The 18,956-nt window shown below is 49.6% G+C and overlaps 1 protein-coding gene across 1 annotated transcript; it reads right to left on the reverse strand.

Moving 5' to 3' along the window:
• F2 (coagulation factor II, thrombin) lies at positions 1 to 17,895 on the reverse strand. The gene is made up of 14 exons (XM_045138587.1): positions 17,811 to 17,895; positions 17,356 to 17,519; positions 16,877 to 16,901; positions 16,617 to 16,667; positions 12,978 to 13,083; positions 12,745 to 12,881; positions 9,760 to 10,083; positions 9,325 to 9,453; positions 9,114 to 9,243; positions 7,368 to 7,535; positions 6,703 to 6,876; positions 6,096 to 6,277; positions 314 to 384; positions 1 to 170 (listed from the first exon to the last, which is right to left on the reverse strand). Exons 1-14 carry the CDS (start codon positions 17,887 to 17,889, stop codon positions 30 to 32), a joined length of 1,881 nt encoding a protein of 626 aa, XP_044994522.1. The 5' UTR covers positions 17,890 to 17,895; the 3' UTR covers positions 1 to 29.
• Positions 17,896 to 18,956: the final 1,061 nt, after the last annotated feature.

Below are 18,956 nucleotides of genomic sequence, written 5' to 3' on the forward strand. Positions count from 1 at the left end.
GTCTGTGATTTGCATAGTATCAGTGGCCCCTATCCAGATCTCTCAGTGACCTTCTGTATCCACTTCTTCAGGCGGAACACGTGTGTGTAGAAGCCGTACTTCCCATTCCGATCACAGCCTTCTCCCCAGGAGACAATGCCCATTTGATACCAGCGGTTGTTATAGGGGCTCTGAGGAAGAAAAATGGGGTTTCCAATAATCAAGCCCAAGGGGCGGCAGTGTTACCGTGCCAGGCAACTGTTTGTGAAAACAGGTTCTTCTAGCCCTCCCAACCCAGAGATTGCCCACCTGTCTGGCCTTTAGAGAAGCTTACCTTCATGACAAAGGGTCCCCCACTGTCACCTTCACAGGCATCCCCTCGCTTCCCTTCCTCGATTTTGTAACCTTGAGAAAGAACAGCACTGCTGAGGAGCACTCTCCTTAAAGAACCACAGCCCAAGAGCACCTAATTGACACCACCTAGTTAGTCAGCCTTAACTTTGTTTCCTCACTCCTCACATCCAGTCTTTTAATAGATCTTGTTGGCTCTAGCTTCCAAGGTAGTCCCAGTTTCCGCCCCTTCTCACCACTTACACCCCCAGCCAAGTCACACACTCCTTCTCCTGAACTACACCAGTAATTCTACTCTGCTGACCTACATGTAGACCTACAATCCATTCCCCACCCAGTGGGAGAATAACTTTTTGGTTTTGGTGTTACGTTCCCAAACACTGTGATAAATATTCTTTTTCTTTCTTTCCTTTCCTTTTTTTTTTTTTTTTTTTCTTTTTTGGCTTTTTGAGGTAGGGTCTCACTAGCCCAGGCTGACCTGGAACTTACTATGTAGTCTCAGGGTGGCCTCAAACTCATGTGATCCTTCCCACCTCTGCCACCCAAGTGTTGGGATTAAAGGCATGCATCACCACACCTAGCAACCTTGGGGTATTGGACCTAGCCCTTCCATCTCGTTTGCCACCATGAACGCTAAACTAGCTGACCTGCGAGCTCTGGGATTCTCCTGACTCTGCCTCCCATGGCTGTAGGCGATTTGCAGTTACAGATGCCTGAGCTGTTGCATCTGGCTTTACCTGGGTTCTGAGCTCTAAACTCAGATTGTCAGGTTTCTTTAAGTACTTTTAACCACTTGAGCCATCTCCCCAGCCCAAGAATGAAGCAGATAGGAAGAATGGACACATCAGGGCCTTCAGCCACTGCAAACAAACTCCAGGTACATGTGCCACCCTGTGCATCTGGCTTATATAGGTCCTGGGGAATTGAACCTGGGTCCTATGGCTTTGCAGGTAAACGCCTTAACCATACACCATCTCTCCAGCCCAAGAGTGGCTTTTTTTTTCTTTTTCAAGGTAGGGTCTTACTCTAGCCCAAGTTGACCTAGAATTCACTCTGTATTCTCAGGGTGGCCTCAAACTCATAGTGATCCTCCTACCTCTGCCTCCCAAATGCTGGGATTAAAGGCATGCACCACCACATCCATCAAGAGTGACTTTTTAAAATTTATTTTTATTTTTATTTATTTGAGAGCGACAGATAGCTGAGAGAAAGAGGCAGAGAGAGAGATAATTGGTAGCGCCAGGGCCTCCAGCCACTGCAAAAGAACTGCACATGCATGTGCCGCCTTGTGCATTTGGCTTACATGGGTCCTGGGGAATTGAGCCTTGAACCGGGGTCCTTAGACTTCACAGGCAAGTGCTTAACCACTAAGCCATTTCTCCAGCCCCAAGAGCGGCTTTTTTTTTTTTTTTTTCATTTACTTTTTGGTACGTGTGCTCACGTGAGAGTGCAGGTATGTATATACAGTGGAGCATGTGTGGAGGTCAGAGGACAGCTTCGGTTGTCAGTCCTTGCTTGCCTTCCACCTTGTTTGAGACAGGCTCTCACTGCTCACCACTGCTTTACAGGCTACTGGCCCATGGGTTTCCAGGTGATGCTCCTGTCTCCACCTTCCTTTTCACTGTAGGTACACTGGATTACAGATGCTCCCACTACAGCATCTGGCTTTTGTATATGAGTTCTGGGGATCTGAGCTCAGATACACTTGCACGGCAAGCACTTTATCAACTGAGCCATCTCCCTAATCCAAGAATGACTCTTAAAGGCAAGCTGGCAGCTGGAGAGATGGCCAAAGGACCCAGGTGCTATTTCCCAAGTACCCACATGAAGCCAGTTGCACAAGGTGGCACATGAACCTGGAGTTTGTTTTTGCAGTGGCTGGTGGCCCTGGTGTGTCCATTCTCTCTCTCAAATAAATAAATAAAATATATTTTACTTAAAAATAGTAATGGGCTGGAGAGATGGCTTAGTGATTAAGGTGTTTGCCTGCGAAGCCTAATGACCCAGGTTCGATTCTCCAGGTCCCATGTAAGCCAGATGCACAAGGGGGAGCATGTGTCTGGAGTTCATTTGCAGTGGCTAGAGGCCCTGGTGCACCCATTCTCTCTTTCTCTCTCATAAAGTTATTTGTCCTGGTGAAACATGCCTTTAATCCCAACATTCACTCAGGAGGCAGAGGTAGGTAGATCACTGAGTTCAAGGCCAGCCTGACTACAGAGCAAGTTCCAGGTCAGTGAGACCTTAGGTCAAGAAAAAAATAAATAAATAAAAGCAATGATAGTATCCCAAAGCAAAGACTATTTTAAAAGGTACAGTTAACAATGAATAAATAGGGCTGGAGAGATGGCTTAGTGGTTAAGGCTAAGGAAACCTCAGGACACAGATTTGACTCCCTAGAAGCCATGTAAGCAAGATGCACTAGGTGGCACATATGTCTGGAGTTTGATTGCAGTGGCTGGAGGCCCCGGCATACCCATTCTCTCCCTCTCTCTCAAATAAATAAAGATTAAAAAATAAAAAGTTATAAATATCTGCAGCAAATAACATATTAACCACAGTTATGATTTATTTTTATTTTTTGTTTTTTTTGAGGTAGGGTCTCACTCTGGCTCAGGCTGACCTTGGGATTCACTATGGTCTCAGGGTGGCCTCGAACTCACAACGATCCTCCTAACTCTGCCTCCCAAGTGCTGGGATTAAAGGTGTGCGCCACCGCACCCAGCTCCACAGTTATGAACTTCGAAAGCATAAGATACAAATCAAACAGACATTGGTAAATTTTTTTAACTGTATGCTAGGATCCAACTTAGGCAGTGTGCATGCTAACTGCCACCAAGCCATACTCCTAGACCTGGTAATGTATTTTAGCACACCAAATCCAGTACAAGACAGTCCAAATGAACTTTAAATAAGGACATAAGTGAACTAAATAGAAGGTAATAAGGGGCTAGGACTATAGCTCAGTGGTAGAGCACTTGACTATCATGTGTGAGACTATGTTCATCCAGCACCACAATAAGTAAATAGGACTAGGGTAATGGCTTAGGGGTTAAAGGTGCTTGCTTGCAAAACCTGACAACCCAGGTTCAATTTCCTAGTACCCTTATAAAAGCCAGATGCACAAAGTGGTGCATGTATCTGGAGTTCCTTTGTAGATGCAAGAGGCCCTGGGGCACTCCTACCGCCATGCCTGGCTCTATTTTTGCAACTTTTTGTGAGTCTGAAATGACAGCAAACTTTTTAAAATATTTTATTTTTATTTATTTATTTGAGAAAGGGAAAGAGAGAGAGCATGGACATACCAGGGCCTCCAGCCACTGCAAACAAACTCCAGATGCATACACCACCTTGTGCATCTAGCTTATGTGGGTACTGGGAAATCAAACTGAGGTCCTTTGGCTTCACAGGTAAGCACCTTAGCCGCTAAAACCATCTCTCCACCCTGACAGGTTTTTTTTTTGTTTGTTTGTTTTTTGTTTTTTGGGTTTTTTTGTTTTTTTGGTTTTTTGGGGGGTTTTTTTGAGGCAGGGTCTCACTCTAGCACTCACGCTGACCTGGAATTCACTGTGTATTCTCAGGATGGCCTCGAACTCATGTTGATCCTCCTACCTTTGTATTCTGAGTGCTGGGATTAAAGGCATGAGCCACCATGCCCAGTTTCTGGCAGTAAAAATTTTAAGTATTAATTTTTTAAAAGTCAGGTCATGGGCTGGAGAGATGGCTTAGTGGTTAAAGCATTTGCCTGCAAAGCTTAAAAACCCAGGTTCAAGCTGGGCACGGTGGTGCACACCTTTAATTCCAGCACTCGAGAGGCGGAGGTAGGAGGATCACCGAGAATTTGAGGCTGCCCTGAGACTACATAGTGAATTCCAGGTCAGCCTGAGCCACAGTGAGACCCTACCTTGAAAAATAAAAATAAAATAAATAAAAACCCAGGTTCAATTCCCCAGGACATACATAAGCCGGATGCACATAGTGATGCATGCATCTGTAGTAGATCTGCAGTGGCTAGAGGCCCTGGTGTGCCCATTCTCTCATTCCCTCTCTCCTTTCCTCTCTGTCTCTCTCTCTCTCTCTCTCTCTCTCTCTCTCTCATAAATAAATAAAAAATAAAAAGTCCGATCATTATTTACTCACCTGCCCGAACCCCCTCAATTGTTTCCCATCTCACTCAATAAAAGCTTCCTGTGACTGGGGAGATGGCCCAATGGGTAAAGTGCTTCCTATGCAAGGGGTTGGGCCTGAGTGCAGATCCCCAAAACCCATGTAAAATGCTGGGCATGGTGGCAAGTGCTGGTAATAATCCCTGTGCTGGGGAGACAAAGACAGGAGTCCTTGGGGGTCGCTGGCTAGCTGAATCACCAAGCTCTAAATTCAGCCGTCTCAAAGAATGAGGAGGAGAGTGGCATTGACCTTTGACCTCCACACATCCAAACATGCATACACGCATATGCTATGCACACACACAAATGCTAATGTCAACTGACTGAACCCCTTTATCACTGCATCCTCCATGTTCTCACCAGATTTGCTGCTGCTGCAAAAAAAAAATCCAGCAGGTTTTCCTGCCCGGCCATCCCTCAGACCCGCTGTACAGCACACCTGCCCCGTCCTTGTCTGGCTCACTCCTTCACTTCCTCCAGCCTCGGCTCAAACATCACCTTCTCAGAGAGATCTCCTCCAACCTCCTCTAAGCACAGTGTTATTTTTATTTATTTGTTAGAGAGGAAGAGAAAGAATAGGCATGCCAGGGCCTCTAAGACACTGCAAACAAACTCCAGATGCATGTACCACCCATGTGCATCTGGCTTACCTGGAACCTGAAGAATCCAACCTGGGTCCCTAAGGTTTGCAGGCAAGCGCCTTAATTGTTAAGCCATCTCTCCAGTCCTAACCACAGTATTAGGTCACCCTTGCCTCTGGCTCTCTCTCTCTCTCTCAGCTTCTTTTCTCTCTCTCTCTCTCTCTCTTTTTTTTTTTTTTTTTGGCTTTTCAGGGTAGGGTCTCACTCTGGCCCCAACTGACCTCGAATTCACTATGGAGTCTCAGGGTGGCCTTGAACTCACAGTGATCCTTCTACCTTTGCCTCCCGAGTGCTGGGATTAAAGGTGTGCACCACCACACCCAGTTTTCAGCTTCTTTTCTCTTTACAGTACTAATGTGGACATTCTGATCCTTCTGGAAAGAAAGTTCCTACAGGACTGTTTGAGTCCCTGTCCTATGCTCTTGAATGCTTAATATCGCAGGCACTCAATAACTGCTCACTTAGTTATTGAAGGAATGGCTCTTCCCCAACCAGGATCTAAACTCAGATATACTAAATAGGAACTAGTGGACTTAGACCAAATGCTACCCCCTTTAACCCTAACTCAGTCTCATAGCATGGAGACGTTTATCTGCCTTTGGCCCAAGAAGAAACAGCCTTCAAGGGCTGGAGAGATGGCTTAGTGGTTAAGGCACTTGCCTATGAAGCCTAAGGACCAGATTCAATTCCCCAGGTCCCATGTAAGCCAGATGCACAAGGTGGCGCATGCATCTGGAGTTTGTTTTCAGTGGCTGGAGGCCTTGGTGTGCCCATTCACATTCTCTTTCTCTCCCCCCCCCCCCTCAAGTAAATAAATACATAAAATTAAAGAAACTGCCTTCAAGAGCTTCAGCCACTTGCTTGCAGTTACCTGACTTGTAAGTGCCTAGAGCCCAGGTGTGGTTCAAGCCTTCCAACACTGTTGCTCACTGTTCCCCCAGCCCTAGACACACAAACTTGCCAGCACAGAACATGTTATCGGTGATGCGGATCCGGGTGGAGGCCTTGCACACGGGCCGCTCCACGATAGGCAGGTTCACCACCTGCAGGACGCTGGGCAGCACCTCGTTGATGCTGGCTGTCCACGTCTCCCGCAAGTTGCCCCAGCCTGTCACGCGCCCTTTGTGTCCAGCCTGAAGCAATCTTTGATGAAAGAGAAGGACCTGATGAGAAAGAATTGTTCCCAACAACATCTGAGAGTCTCCCAGTCCCGACACCATTCCCCAGAAACCAAATTAAGACAGCAGCCCTGAAAAGAAAGGACTTTGGAGGCTGGACATGGTGGTGCACACCTTTAATCCCAGCACTCAGGAGGCAAAGGTAGGAGGATCAACATGAGTTTGAGGCCATCCTGAGAATACACAGTGAATTCCAGGCCAGCCTGGGCTACAGTGAAACCCTACCTTGGAAAAACAGGAAGAAAGAAAGGGGAGGGGGAGGAAGGAAGGAAGGGAGGGAGAGAAGAAAGAAAGAAAAGAGGACTTTTTCATTCATGCCCTGAAGCTGTGGCCTGTAAATATCTGCCATCCCCCATAGCACCAGACCCTAGCCCAGGCCACTGTGCTGACCTGGCCGCTGTCTGCTTATCGGGCAGACACACCGGATGAATGTGGTCACTGAAGGTGATTGGCTTCTTGAGTTTCAGCAGTGCGATGTCCCTGTCCAAGTTCTCCCGCCAGTTGTACCTGGGGTGGATGTGGACCTCTTCCAGCATGGAGATCTTCTCAACATTCCGCTCATACCTGCACAGACCGCGGCAGAGAAACTGGGTGCTGTAGACCCACCATGGAAACCCTCTGATGCCCTAAGGAGGGGCATAGTCTGGGAGGCGGGTGACCACTGGGCCACCAGGGAGAGGACAGGACTAGCTCCTTCCAGGCAGCCCTTTGGCAGCTAATTCCCAGTCCTAAAGCCACATGGGGTTTTGGAGTCACAGGCCAGGGAGAAAAGGATGGGCACAGGCCACATACAATGCTCAGACAGTATGTGCAGAAGTGACTACAATATCCTGGTATCCGGAATGGAGCTGGGGACACAGCAGGATTTCCCTTTCTATCCCCAGCTCCAAGCCTGGATCAGGACATGGCCATATAGACTTTTCCAGTGGGGACTCTTCAGAAGTCATTGTGGAGGGGGTTACAACCACATCCACAGGACTCAGCCACCACAGCCCTTCATGGCCACTCGGGAGCACCATAGGTCCTGGCCAGTCACCATGGGCTTCCACCCATACCTGTGGCGGGAGTGTTTGCCAATGCGCACCAGAAGGTCATTCTTGGTGAAGTTCTTGTCCCAGGGTGGGTACAGGAGGCAGTGGGCAGCTGTGAGGACCCAGCGGTCACTGATGAGGCTGGCCCCACACAGCAGCTCCTGGGGGCTCTTCCGGAAGAGCATTACCTGCCTGAAAGGAAATAGGAGACGTTAGGATCTGGGGCACAGCCCTTCACCAGCCCTACACATGGAAAGAAGTTCTAAACTAAGAGCTAATGGTGCAAGCATGGTGGTCTATGCCTAAAATCCCAGCATGAAGGAGGCTGGGGCAGGCGGGTGTTCAAGATCATTCCATGCTATACAGTGAATGTGAAATCAGCCTGGACTTACAGTCTTTTACACCAAAACTATTAAAAAAAAAAAAAAAAAAAAAGCTGGGTGTGGTGGCGCACACCTTTAATTTCAGCACGTAGGAGGATCACTGTGAGTTCAAGGCCAGCCTGAGACTACATAGTGAATCCTAGGTAGCCTGGGCTAGAGCAAGACCCTACCTTAAAAATAAAAAAGGGGGGAGGGGCTGGAGAGATGGCTTAGCAGTTAAAGTACTTGCCTGCAAAGCCTAAGGACCCAGGTTCAACTCCCCAGAGCCCATGTAAGCCAGATGCACAAGGTGGCACATGAGCACACACAAGGTGGCGCAAGTGTCCGGAGTTCAATTGCAGTGGCTGAAGGCCCTGGCGTGCTCATTCTCTCTGTATCTGCCACTCTGTGTACCTCTGCTTCTTTCTCTCTGTCTCTCAAATAAACAATAATAACAATAAAAAGATTCCTGGGCTAGAGAGATGGCTTAGCAGTTAAGGCACTTGGCCTGCAAAGCCAAAGGACCTGGATTTGATACCCCAACACCCACGTAAGCAAGATGCACAAGGTGGTACATGCGTCTGAAGTTCATTTGCAGTGGCTGACGGCCCTGTAACCAACCTCTATCTCTCATAAATAAATAAATAAATGTTTTTAAAAAGAAGAAGCCAGGCTTGATGGTGCATACCTTTAATCCCACTACAGAGGCACAGGAAGGAGGATTGCCATGAGGTAGAGACCACTCTGAGACTACATAGTGAATTCCAGGTCAGCCCTGGCTACAGCTAGACTCTACTATCTCGAAAAAAAAAAAAAAAAAGAGCTGGGCATGGCATTTACACGTAGTGCTGGAGAGTAGAGACAGATGGATCTCTGGGCTAAAATAGCAAAAACAGTGAGCTCTGGGTTTGTTGAGACCTATCTTAATAAATAAGGAGGAGAATGGTTGAGGAAGATGCCTGTACTGCCCCCACCCTACACACACACACAAGGAAGAAAGAAGGGAGAAAGGGAAAAGAAAGAAAAGAGCTAATAGACAAGGCTGCCTCCTTGGCTCGGTTTGACCAGGCCGCCCTGGAGGAGCATAGGCCCCCTCATATGACAGACACTGCAGGTCCCCCCACTTTGTTGCACGCCTCCCAGCTTCTCCCAGTGTGGAATCTACAAGGCTTAAGCACAGCTCTGGAGCCCGAAGAATCAGATTCAAGTCCTGCCTGTGCCACTCTGCAACCCGCCTGGGGGCGAGTCACAGCAGCTCACTGGGCCTCAGCTCCTCCATGTGCTTTAGGAGACACGATGGGGTCAGTCTGAGCTCTAAGGCTGGTCATCTGCGGGCCTGCGCGCACATCGGTTTCTGCAGGGCTGGGGGTGGCCTGCGGCGGGGTTTGGGGGGGGGTGGTGTACGCACCAGGGGGCGATGCCGATTTCAGCGTCCCAGCCCTCCACAATGCGCCCGTCGATGACGTAGGAGTCAAGCAGCTCCTTCTCCGTTTTGTCCTTCAAGGACTGCTTCTCGAACAAGGGTCGCAGGCCGCAGTCTGTGGAGCAAGCGCGGCCAGCCGTGAGCGTGGTCAACTACCCACCCCAGCACACCCCAGGGACGCCCGCCGAGGCCTCACCTGCCTCCCCGGCGCCGAAGGTCTTCTCATCAAAGAAGGTCTGGTACTCCTCGGTTGTGGTGCGTCCTCCGATGGTCTCTTCCTCATCCTGGCCCAGCAGGTCCCCCGCTTCCGCTTCCACTGCCTCCTCTGTAAGGACCAGGGCACTGGCTGGGGCTGAGCTGGACGGTTCTAACAGCGCCCCACCTTCCCAAGCCCCAAGTGGGCCTTGGAGGGCATTTGATGCGGAGGTTAAGAGCACACGTGCACTTCTTAACAACCTCTCCAGCCTCCATTTACATACCTGTAAAATGGGCCTAGGACCTATTGGGTGAGGGTTTGTAAGGTGGTAATGAACTCACTCCCGTATGCGCACGTTAGCTTTGGGAAGTGGGAGTGAGTGCTGGTGTTATGCCCTCCAGGCTTTGCCTCCGGACCCCTCCTCTGCCCGCTCACCACAGTAGTTGAGGTCACAGTACTCAAAGTCACCAGGCTCCCCAGCCACATAGCACCACACGCCCTCCTCATCCCCATCGGGGTTGCGGCAGAAGTTTTCCACGAGTCTCACATCCGGGTTGAAGCTCTGGTCTTTGCTCAGGGCCTTGGCCGGCGCGCTGGCCCAGGGCAGGCAGGAAGAGCCAAGCGTTGTCACCGACAGATGCCCCTGGTACAGCCGCCCACGGTCAGGGACGCACTGTTCCCTGGGAGGGGAAGGTGACAGATTCCCCTTGGAACCGCCAGATCGGAGAGTCATCTCCACAGTGGTACGGCCCTCCTGGCCTGGTGGGGAAAGAAGCAAGAGGCCAGAGATGGGGGGACACAGGGGAGCTCAACGAAGAGAACTAGAATCCCTGTCTTGCTGCTACCTGCCTGTGTGACTTCAGGCAGCTTAACTGCTCCCCAGCCCCCCAGCCTTTCAAAAAGTTTACAATGCCTGTGTGCCCAGGCCAGCGACAGGAGTATCTGGGAGATAGTAAACCACGATGGTCCCAGGTACGGCCTCCTGCGCTATCTGTTGGTAGTGGTTTGTGGTGGTGTGTGTGATGGGTGGGGGGGAGTAAGAATGGCACGGCCATGGCACACAGGTGGAGGTCAGAGGACAGCCCCCACACACGTATTGGTCCTCTCCTTCCCGCCTTGTTTCAGATGGGTCTTTTGCTCTACTGCCCGGGATTCTCCAGGCTCGACTCTGCCTTCCATGACCATAGGATCCCCATGCTAACTCTAGTCAACGGCTTGCAGAGCCAGCACCGTGAACCACGGACCATCTCCCCCGCCCTGATGCTATTGTTACAGAGTCTGTTTTTTTTTTTCAAGGTAGGGTCTCACTGTAGCCCAGGCTGACCTGGAATTCACTCTGTAGTCTCAGGGTGGCCTCGAACTCATAGTAATCCTCTAACCTTTGCCTCCCAAGTGCTGGGATTAAAGGCATGCGCCACCATGCCCGCCTTAAAGTAGCTGTTTTTGGTAATATAATTGGTCATTGTTTTAATGATACCTCTCAGGATGAAACAGACCTAACAAAGGGACAGATACCCATGTTTAGTGGGTTGAAATACTGGTGCAATTGTTTGTTTTTAAATTTTTTATTTATTTGAGAGAGAGAATGGTGTGTCAGGGACTTCAGCACTGTAAATGAACTCCAGATGCGTGTGCCTTGTGCATCTGGCTTATGTGGGTCCTGGGGAATCAAACCTGGATCCTTTCACTTTGCAGGCAAGGGCCTTAATGGCTAAGGCATCTCTCCAGCCCTGGTGCAACTGTTTTAATGTGGTACTAGAGACTGAACCCAGGGCCTCAAATATGCTAGGGAAGTGCTCAACCACAGAAACATTTCCCAGCTTTTTTTCCTTTTTTGTTTTTCTTTTATCCTGTTTTTTTGGGTTTTTTTTTTTTTTTTTTTTTCAAACATAGGGTCTTGCTCTAGCCCAGGCTGACCTGGAATTCACTTATTCACTATGTAGTCTCAGGGTGGCCTTGAACTCATGGTGCTCTGCCTCCCGAGTGCTGGGATTAAAGGCGTGCACCACCACACCTGGCCCCCAGCTTTCTATTTATTTATTTATGGTTTTTGGAGGTAAGCTCTCGCTATATCCCAGGCAGACCTGGAATTCACTATTGTAGTGTTTGGCTGGCCTCGAACTCATGGCAATGTTCCTACCTCTGCCTCCTGAGTGCTGGGATTAAAGTTTCCAGCTTTCTTTCTTTCTTTTTAATTTTTTGTTTATTATTTATTTATTTATTTGAGAGAGAAAGAGGGAGAGAATGGGCATGCCAGGGCTTCCAGCCACTGCAAACAAACTCCAGACTCATGTGTCACTTTGTGCATTTGGCTTTACATAGGTCCAGGAGAATCAAACCTGGGTCCTTTACCTTTGCAAGCTTAACTGCTAAGCCATCTCTCCAGCCTTATATCCACATACTTTGAAACAGGGTCTCAAAATAAAATAAAATAAAACTTATAGTTTCCTTTTTTTTTCTTTTTTGAGGGAGGGTCTCACTTTAGCCCAAGCTGACCTGGAACTCACCCTGTAGTCCCAGGCTGGCCTTGAAGTCACAGTGATCCTCCTACCTCACCCTCCTGAGTGCTGGGATTAAAGGCTGTGCCACCATGCCAGGCTAAACTTGTGGTTTTTATTGACTGACACTATTTTACCTCTTTACTTTGGCCCTTATCATGTGACTTGCTTGGGCCGAAGGAAAATGGACAGGACCCATGGCCAGTTCTGAACCTAGACCTTATGACAGTATTTCTATTCACTGTTCTGCCCCTCTGCCATCGGGTATGGGAAGACCTTCTCCCAGGAATTGCTACATGCCAGCGTCAGCCCCAGCATGAGTGTTAGGTGGAACATATCTGGGCCCAACTGCAGCAAAGAAGCAGGGTCAGCCTACAGAACCACAGCCAGGCCAGGCCTCCATAGATCAATTCCCCAGACACACTGGCAACTGCCGCCGAGAGCAGCACAGTGGCCCCAGCCGAGCCTCGGTGATGTAAGAAGTAAGTGCTTACTATAGGATGCCCTGAGGGACTGCAGGCATGTGTTTTGAGCAATGCTGTAGCTCCAGCTAAGTAAGTAACCATGGGAATTAACCACAAGAGTCAAGCGGGGCAGACACAGTCTTTCGATGCTTGTCCTGTGGTGCTCAGAGAAAGGTGGGGATCGAGATGGTCAGGGAGGGCTTCCTGGAAGAGTGTACGTCACCAGGACAGAAAGCATGTTTGGAATGAATGACAGCCTGGAGCATAGAGTAGCCAAGCCCAGGAGGGAGAGGAAGAGACTGTGGATTCTCAGCTTTCCTGGCCAACAGGCCCAGATCATGTGGAACCCTTAACCCTAGCTTTGAAGACGGCCAGCATCTTGGTGCCCATTCCGGGCTTTTAGGCTCCGTGACGCTGCCTGAGCCTTGGCCATTGACCACCTCCTCGCCCCAGCTCACCACAGACGGGGACACTGCATTCCTCCCTGCGCACAGTGGGATCTGTGGTGTAGCACCAGGGTCCCTCAGTGCTGCCATCTGGGTTGCGGCAGAAATTCTCCTGCAGGTCGGCCCCGGGGTGCGTGGTGGAGTTGATGCTGGAAGAAGAAACTGCTCAGGGGACCTGTGCCACCCTAGTGTGTCCTTGCTTCCCGCTCTCAGCCCACTGGTAGACAGGCCTGCCCATCACTCACTTAGGCTTGTGTGGGTAGCGGCTCCTCCACAGCTGGCATTCGATTCCAGAGCGGGTAACATTCACAGTCCCACGGTAGTTCACACCCAGATCCTTGGCACAGTGTCCTGCAGACACACAGCTCAAGTTGCAGTGGGTCCCAAGGGCTTGTCCCCTCTCTCCTAGCAGAGCTCCATCCGTCTCCCTCTCCACGCCCTCCCTGTTCCACTATCCCTAGTCTGCATTTCTCTAGCTCCTCCTCTACACCCAGCAGTTCTCCCAACTATCCAACAGTGACCACCACGTATATTCAACAAGTGCCCATGTGACAACCACATGACAGGCGCCTTATCAGGTACTGTGGACATAGCCATGAATAGGATGGTCACAGTCAAGGTGGTTCTGCCCTTATGGAGATTCCAGGCTCCTCATGACAGGTACAATGGAAAAAAAAAAAAAAGAAAGAAAGAGAAAGAAAGAACAAGGCCCTTTTATGTCTTTTAAAGATTTTTAAAAAATATTTTACTTTTATTTATTTATTTGACAGAGAGAGAGAGAGAGAGAATGAGCATGCCTCCAGCCACTGCAAACGAACTCCAGATGCATGCGCCCCCTTGTGCATCTGGCTAACGAGGGTCCTAGGGAATCGAACCTGGAGCCTTTGACTTTGCAGGCAAACACTTTAACTGCTGAGCCATTCCTCCAGCCCTCTTTTAAAGATTTTTAAAAATATTTTATTTATTTATTTTCAAAGAAAAAAAGAGAGAAGGAGAGAGAATGGATGCGCCAGGGCCTCCAGCTGCTTCAAATGAACTCCAGACATACCATTTTGTGCATCTGGCTTTTTGTGTTGTTTTTTTGTTTTTGTTTTTCAAAGTAGGGTCTTGCTCTAGCCCAGGCTGACCTGGAATTCACTCTGTAGTCCTAGGCTGGCTTTGAACTCACAGCAATCCTCCTACTTCTGCCTCCTGTGTGCTAGGACTAAAGGTGTGCGCCACCACGCCTGACCATGCAGCCATCTCTGCAACCCAACAAGGTTCTTTCCCTCTTTCTTTCTTTCTTTCTTTCTTTCTTTCTTTCTTTCTTTCTTTCTTTCTTTCTTTCTTTCTTTCTTTCTTTCTTTCTTTCTTTTTGAGGTAGGGTCTCACTGTAGCCCAAGCTGACCTGAGCTGGAATTCACTATGTAGTCTCAGGGTGGTCTTGAACTCATGGTGATCCTCCTACCTCTGTCTCTCCCAAGTGCTGGGATTAAAGGTGTACGTCACCATGCAACTTCAACGAGGTCCTTTTCATCTGCCCCTGGTCTCCCTGTTATCTTAGCTCCTTGTGCCCATACAGTTTCCTTTGCTGGGAATTCTCCTGGGCTTGTCTATCATGAGTCACACAAGGCCAGGTAAACAGTGCTTCTGCTGACAAGCCAAACGCCCCTTTTGTATTCTTAGCATTGGGAAAGAATTTTTCCAGGAATCGCTTTAATGGTTTGTATTAGTGTGTTACTGAGATTGAGTTTCTTGAAAGCAAAGATTATGCCATGATCTTAAGATCTCCAGCACCTTCTAGGTGTAGGGACACATGCCTGTGATCTCAGCATTTGGCAAGTTAAAGTGGAAGATTGTGAGTTTGAGGCCAACCATGGCTGCATAACAAAATTCTATCCCAAAAAAAGGAGGAAAAATAAAAAGAGCTGGGGCAGGTGTGGAGGCATATACCTTTAATCCCACCACAGGGGAGGCAGAGGTAGGAGAGGATCACCGTGAGTTTGAGGCCACCCTGAGACTACTTGGTGAATTCCAGGTCAGCCTCAGCTAGAGTGAGACTATACCTTGAAAAACCAAAATAGGGCTGGAGAGATGGCTTAGTGGTTAAGGCACTTGCTTGCAAAGCCAAAGGACCCAGGTTCAATTCCCCAGGACCCTCATAAGTCAGATGCACAAGGTGGCACATGCATCTGGAGTTCATTTGCAGTGGCTGGAGGCCCTGGGCACACTTGTTCTATCTATCTATCTATCTATCTATCTATCTATCTATCTATCTATCTATCATCTATCTATCTATCTATCTATCTATCTATCTATCATCTATCTATCTATCTATCTACCTGCCTGCCTACCTACCTACCTGCCTGCCTCTATCTCTTTCTCATATAAATAAAAAATAAAATATTTTTTTGGTTTTTGTTTTTCAAAGTAGGGTCTCACTCTAGTCCAGGCTGACCTGGAATTCACTACGGAGTCACAGGGTGGCCTCGAACTCATGGCAATCCTCCTACCTCTACCTCCCAAGTGCTGGGATTAAAGGCGTGAACTACCACACAGCAAAAATAAAATATTTTTAAAAAGAAAAACCAAAATAAAAAAACAACTAGCAAAAAAGAAGGTCTGGAGTCTAGAGGGATGGCTTAGCAGTTAAGGCATTTGCCTACAAAGCCAAAGGACCCTGGTTCAGTTCCTCAGGACTCACGTTAGCCAGATGCACAAGAGGGTGCACGTGTTTGGAGTTTGTTTGCAGTAGCTGGAGGCCCTGGCACACCCATTCTCTCTCTCCCCCTCTCTCTCCCTCTTTCTCTGTCAAATAAGTAAATAAATAAATATTTAAAAAAAAACAAAAAACGAAGAAGGTCTTAGCCGGGAGTGGTGGCACACACCTTTAATCCCAGCACTTGGAGGAAGAGGTAGGAGGATCGCCGTGAGTTCAAGGCCACCCTGAAACTCCATAATGAATTTCAGGTCAGCCTGGGCTACAGTGAGACCTACCTTTAAAAACAAAACAAAAATAAATAAATAAATAAATAAATAAAAAATAACAGAAGGTCTGGGGACTGGAGAGATGGCTTTGTGATTAAAGCGTTTACCTGTGTAGCCTAGGGACCCATGTTCCATTTCCCCAGCACCCTCATAATCTATATGCACAAGGTAGCGCATGCATCTGGAGTGTGTTTGCAGAGGCTAGAGGTCCTGAAGTGCCCATTTTCTCTCCCTGCCTGCCTCTTTTTGAAAGGGGAGGAAGAGAGAGAATGGGTGCACCAGGGTCTCCAGCTGCTGCAAATGAACTCCAGATGCATGTGCCACCTTGTGCATATTGCTTATGTGGGTCCTGGGGAATAGAACCTGGGTCCTTTGACTTTTCAGAAAAGCACCTTAACCACTAAGCCATCTCTCCAGCAAGAAAATATTTTTTGAAAAGTGAAGGTTTGGAGCCAGGGGTGGAGGCACATGCCTTTAATCCCAGCACTTGGGAGGCAGAGATAAGAAGATTGCTGTCAGTTCCAGACCAGCCTGAGACTACAGAGTGAATTCCAGGTCAGCCTGGGCTAGACCAAGACCCTACCTTGAAATCCAACCCTCCCCCCCCAAAAAAAAAAAAAGAAAGAAAGAAAGAACAAAAAAAATGAAGGTTTGGAGTATAAATGTGACGTGTTCAAAGCTCTGACACAAGGTAGGGTAGACAGAAGTTACTGTCAGTCAAATGAGGATGACACCCCAAAGATTAATTAATTATCCACTTATTCCTTTATTTCTTCACCATTAATCACCCTGCTAACTGCCAGACACTAAACCACAGGTAAAAACATGTCCATGTCCTTGACCTCAGGAACAAGAAGGCCTGTTCGCCCAAGCTTCCCCTCAATATCTTGCTGGCCCCCCAGTTGAGTCCTCCTCACCTTCCATACATTCCATGAAAGGCCCTCGGGTGCTCCTCACTGAATTACAAACTGGAAAAGACCAGAAACGCCTGTGGGCTTGCGTGGGGAGGGGCTGGGGTTGAGTAAAGGGTGGAGGGGTGACAGGAACCGACATAATGAATGGGAGGAAGGGAGCCCGGGACCGAGGAGAGGGGAGGTCGTACGCCGCAGGAGGAAGAACATTTCTAGCTGGAGACTCCCAGCCTCCCTTCCTGGGGTAAATCCTACCTTCCACTCACCTGTGTACTTGGCCCAGAACACATCCTGAAAGACAAGGGCTGGAGTGAAACTCTGGCAAGATAAGGTCTCTGCCCGGGTTAGCAGAGCCTACCTTTTGTTTCAGAAAGGAGGGTGTATGAGGAGGGGCAGAGCCCAGGGTTCCTGGCACCGGTGTAGCCCTTGCAAGGATGGCACAGATTAGTTCAAAGTGTTCAGCCAGTAGCAGATGTTCTAGAAAGCCGCAGCGTAGCCTGCATGCTGAGCTCCAGGAGGACCCCTGATGTCATGTGTATCACCAGGTCCTGAAGCTGACACAGCCCAGGTGTGGGGAGCCCCCCCCCACTGCAACTGGGGAGGTTGCAGCCCCCGTGAAGTGGGGCTCAGAGCCAAGCCGAGCGAAGTTCTCAACAGGGAGAGCGCCGCGAGGTTCGTGGCTCACCTGTCACCTGCGCCCCGGGCTTCCCCCCAGCACCTGCCCGGCGTCCCCTCGCGTCCTCACCGTGGCGCTGGTGGACTCCAGGGCCTCGAAGGCCTCCTCGTGGCTGCACAGCTCCTCCACGCACTCCCGCTCCAGGTTGCCCTTGCGAAGCTCCTCCAAGAAGCCGCTGTTCGCTCTGCGGACTCGCTGGAGTAGCGACAGTGCTTGCTGAGGGGCCAGGAACACTGCGGCCAGGAGGGGCACGGGACAGCTTGACCGTCTTTCTTGGCCATCGGGGGAGAGGAGGCAGGCCCGCCCTGCACCACTGCCTTCGGGGAGGGCAGCCCTGGCCCGGGAGGGAGGCGGAAGCTCCCAGAAGTTCCTCGGGGCATCAGCTCCAGAGCTCCCCTCCGTCCTGCCCCTCCACTCCTTCCTCCCCTCAGCCTCCCTTTGGCCCCAAGTCCAACACCCCCCCCCCCCCCCGACTCCCAGCCCACACCCTCCAGCCTGTCCCAGTCTCCAAATGCCCCCCTTACCATGTTGGCTGTGTACAGTGCTAAGCAGGACAGCCAGGGCCAGGCAGCCAGGTAGCCCCAGGCTTCGGACGTGCTCCATAGTGTGTCAGCTCCTGGGATCTGAGAGATGGTCCTGACCCGCTCTGGGTTAATGTTGAACCAATATGAAGAAATCAGTGGCAAGGGAGAGGTCAGCAGGTCAGGGCCATGGGGCCTAATGGATAGAAAGTCCTCAGGTCCGCCCCTGCCATCTGGGAGGATAGGTCCTCCATGGATTAGGGACAGATGGTTTCAAGGAAGAAGGCATGTGGGCCTCACCCCATCCCCTCTCTACTTAAGATATGGGCACCTGTGGCCCAGTGGGGGGCCCAAGAATCCCCTAGGCTCTTTCCTATCCCAGTCAACAACGGTGATGTCTTTATTTTTAAAATATATTTAATTAATTAATTTATTTAAGAGAAATAGGTAGAGAATGGGCACACCAGGGCCTCCAGCCACTGCAAATGAACTCCAGACATGTGCCACGTTGTGCATCTGGCTAACGTCCGTTCTGGAGAATCAAACCTGGGTTCTTAGGCTTCACAGGCAAGTGACTTAACAGCTAAGGTGATGGCTTTCCTCAGTGTTTCCTCATCTGTGCAGTAGGCATAACACTTTGAGTGAGAATTAAGGGAGATATGAGTGTGGACCCCAGGAAACAGTAAGTGCTTATGAATCAGTAAATCTGTGCTGGAAATGGAGACAAGGGTGTGGCCCAGGTGAAAGCTGCCCCTCGCCCTATGGGTCCTCCAGGGGATAGGGTCAGCCAACATTGGCCTCCCCCTCTTAGCCAGAGGCAGGTCCTCTTTCTTCCAGGCCTGGGTGCTGTATGAGTTGTGGGTGGTGACTGCCTGGGAGGAGTCAAATCCAAGGCCTCCTGGCCTCTGGCTGTCTTCTCCCATCTCCTGTCCCAGAACAGGGGCAAGCCCACATCACCAGTCTCCTAGACAAGGACCTTGCAGCTCCCATCTTTCTGCAGTGGGTCAGCCTAGGGAGACTTCTGGTTGGACATGGTTTCTGGGCCTGCTCCTGAACCTCCTCCATTTCCTGTTGACAAAGTAAATATTAGTCCTGGGTCTACATAGAACAGAGGGACAAAGAGCAGGGACACAAAGGAACACACATTCT

The sequence above is a fragment of the Jaculus jaculus genome, chromosome 1 (genome assembly GCF_020740685.1).
Source record: "Jaculus jaculus isolate mJacJac1 chromosome 1, mJacJac1.mat.Y.cur, whole genome shotgun sequence".
NCBI lineage: Eukaryota > Metazoa > Chordata > Mammalia > Rodentia > Dipodidae > Jaculus > Jaculus jaculus.

Coding starts and splice junctions, on each gene's coding strand:
- F2 (XM_045138587.1), bottom strand. CDS start 17,889: ATGGAGCACGTCCGAAGCCTGGGGCTACCTGGCTGCCTGGCCCTGGCT. Junction 16,902..17,355: donor TGGAGTCCACCAGCGCCACG/GTGAGGACGCGA, acceptor CTTGTCTTTCAG/GATGTGTTCTGGGCCAAGTA. Junction 9,454..9,759: donor CTGTGACCTCAACTACTGTG/GTGAGCGGGCAG, acceptor TGGTCCTTACAG/AGGAGGCAGTGGAAGCGGAA.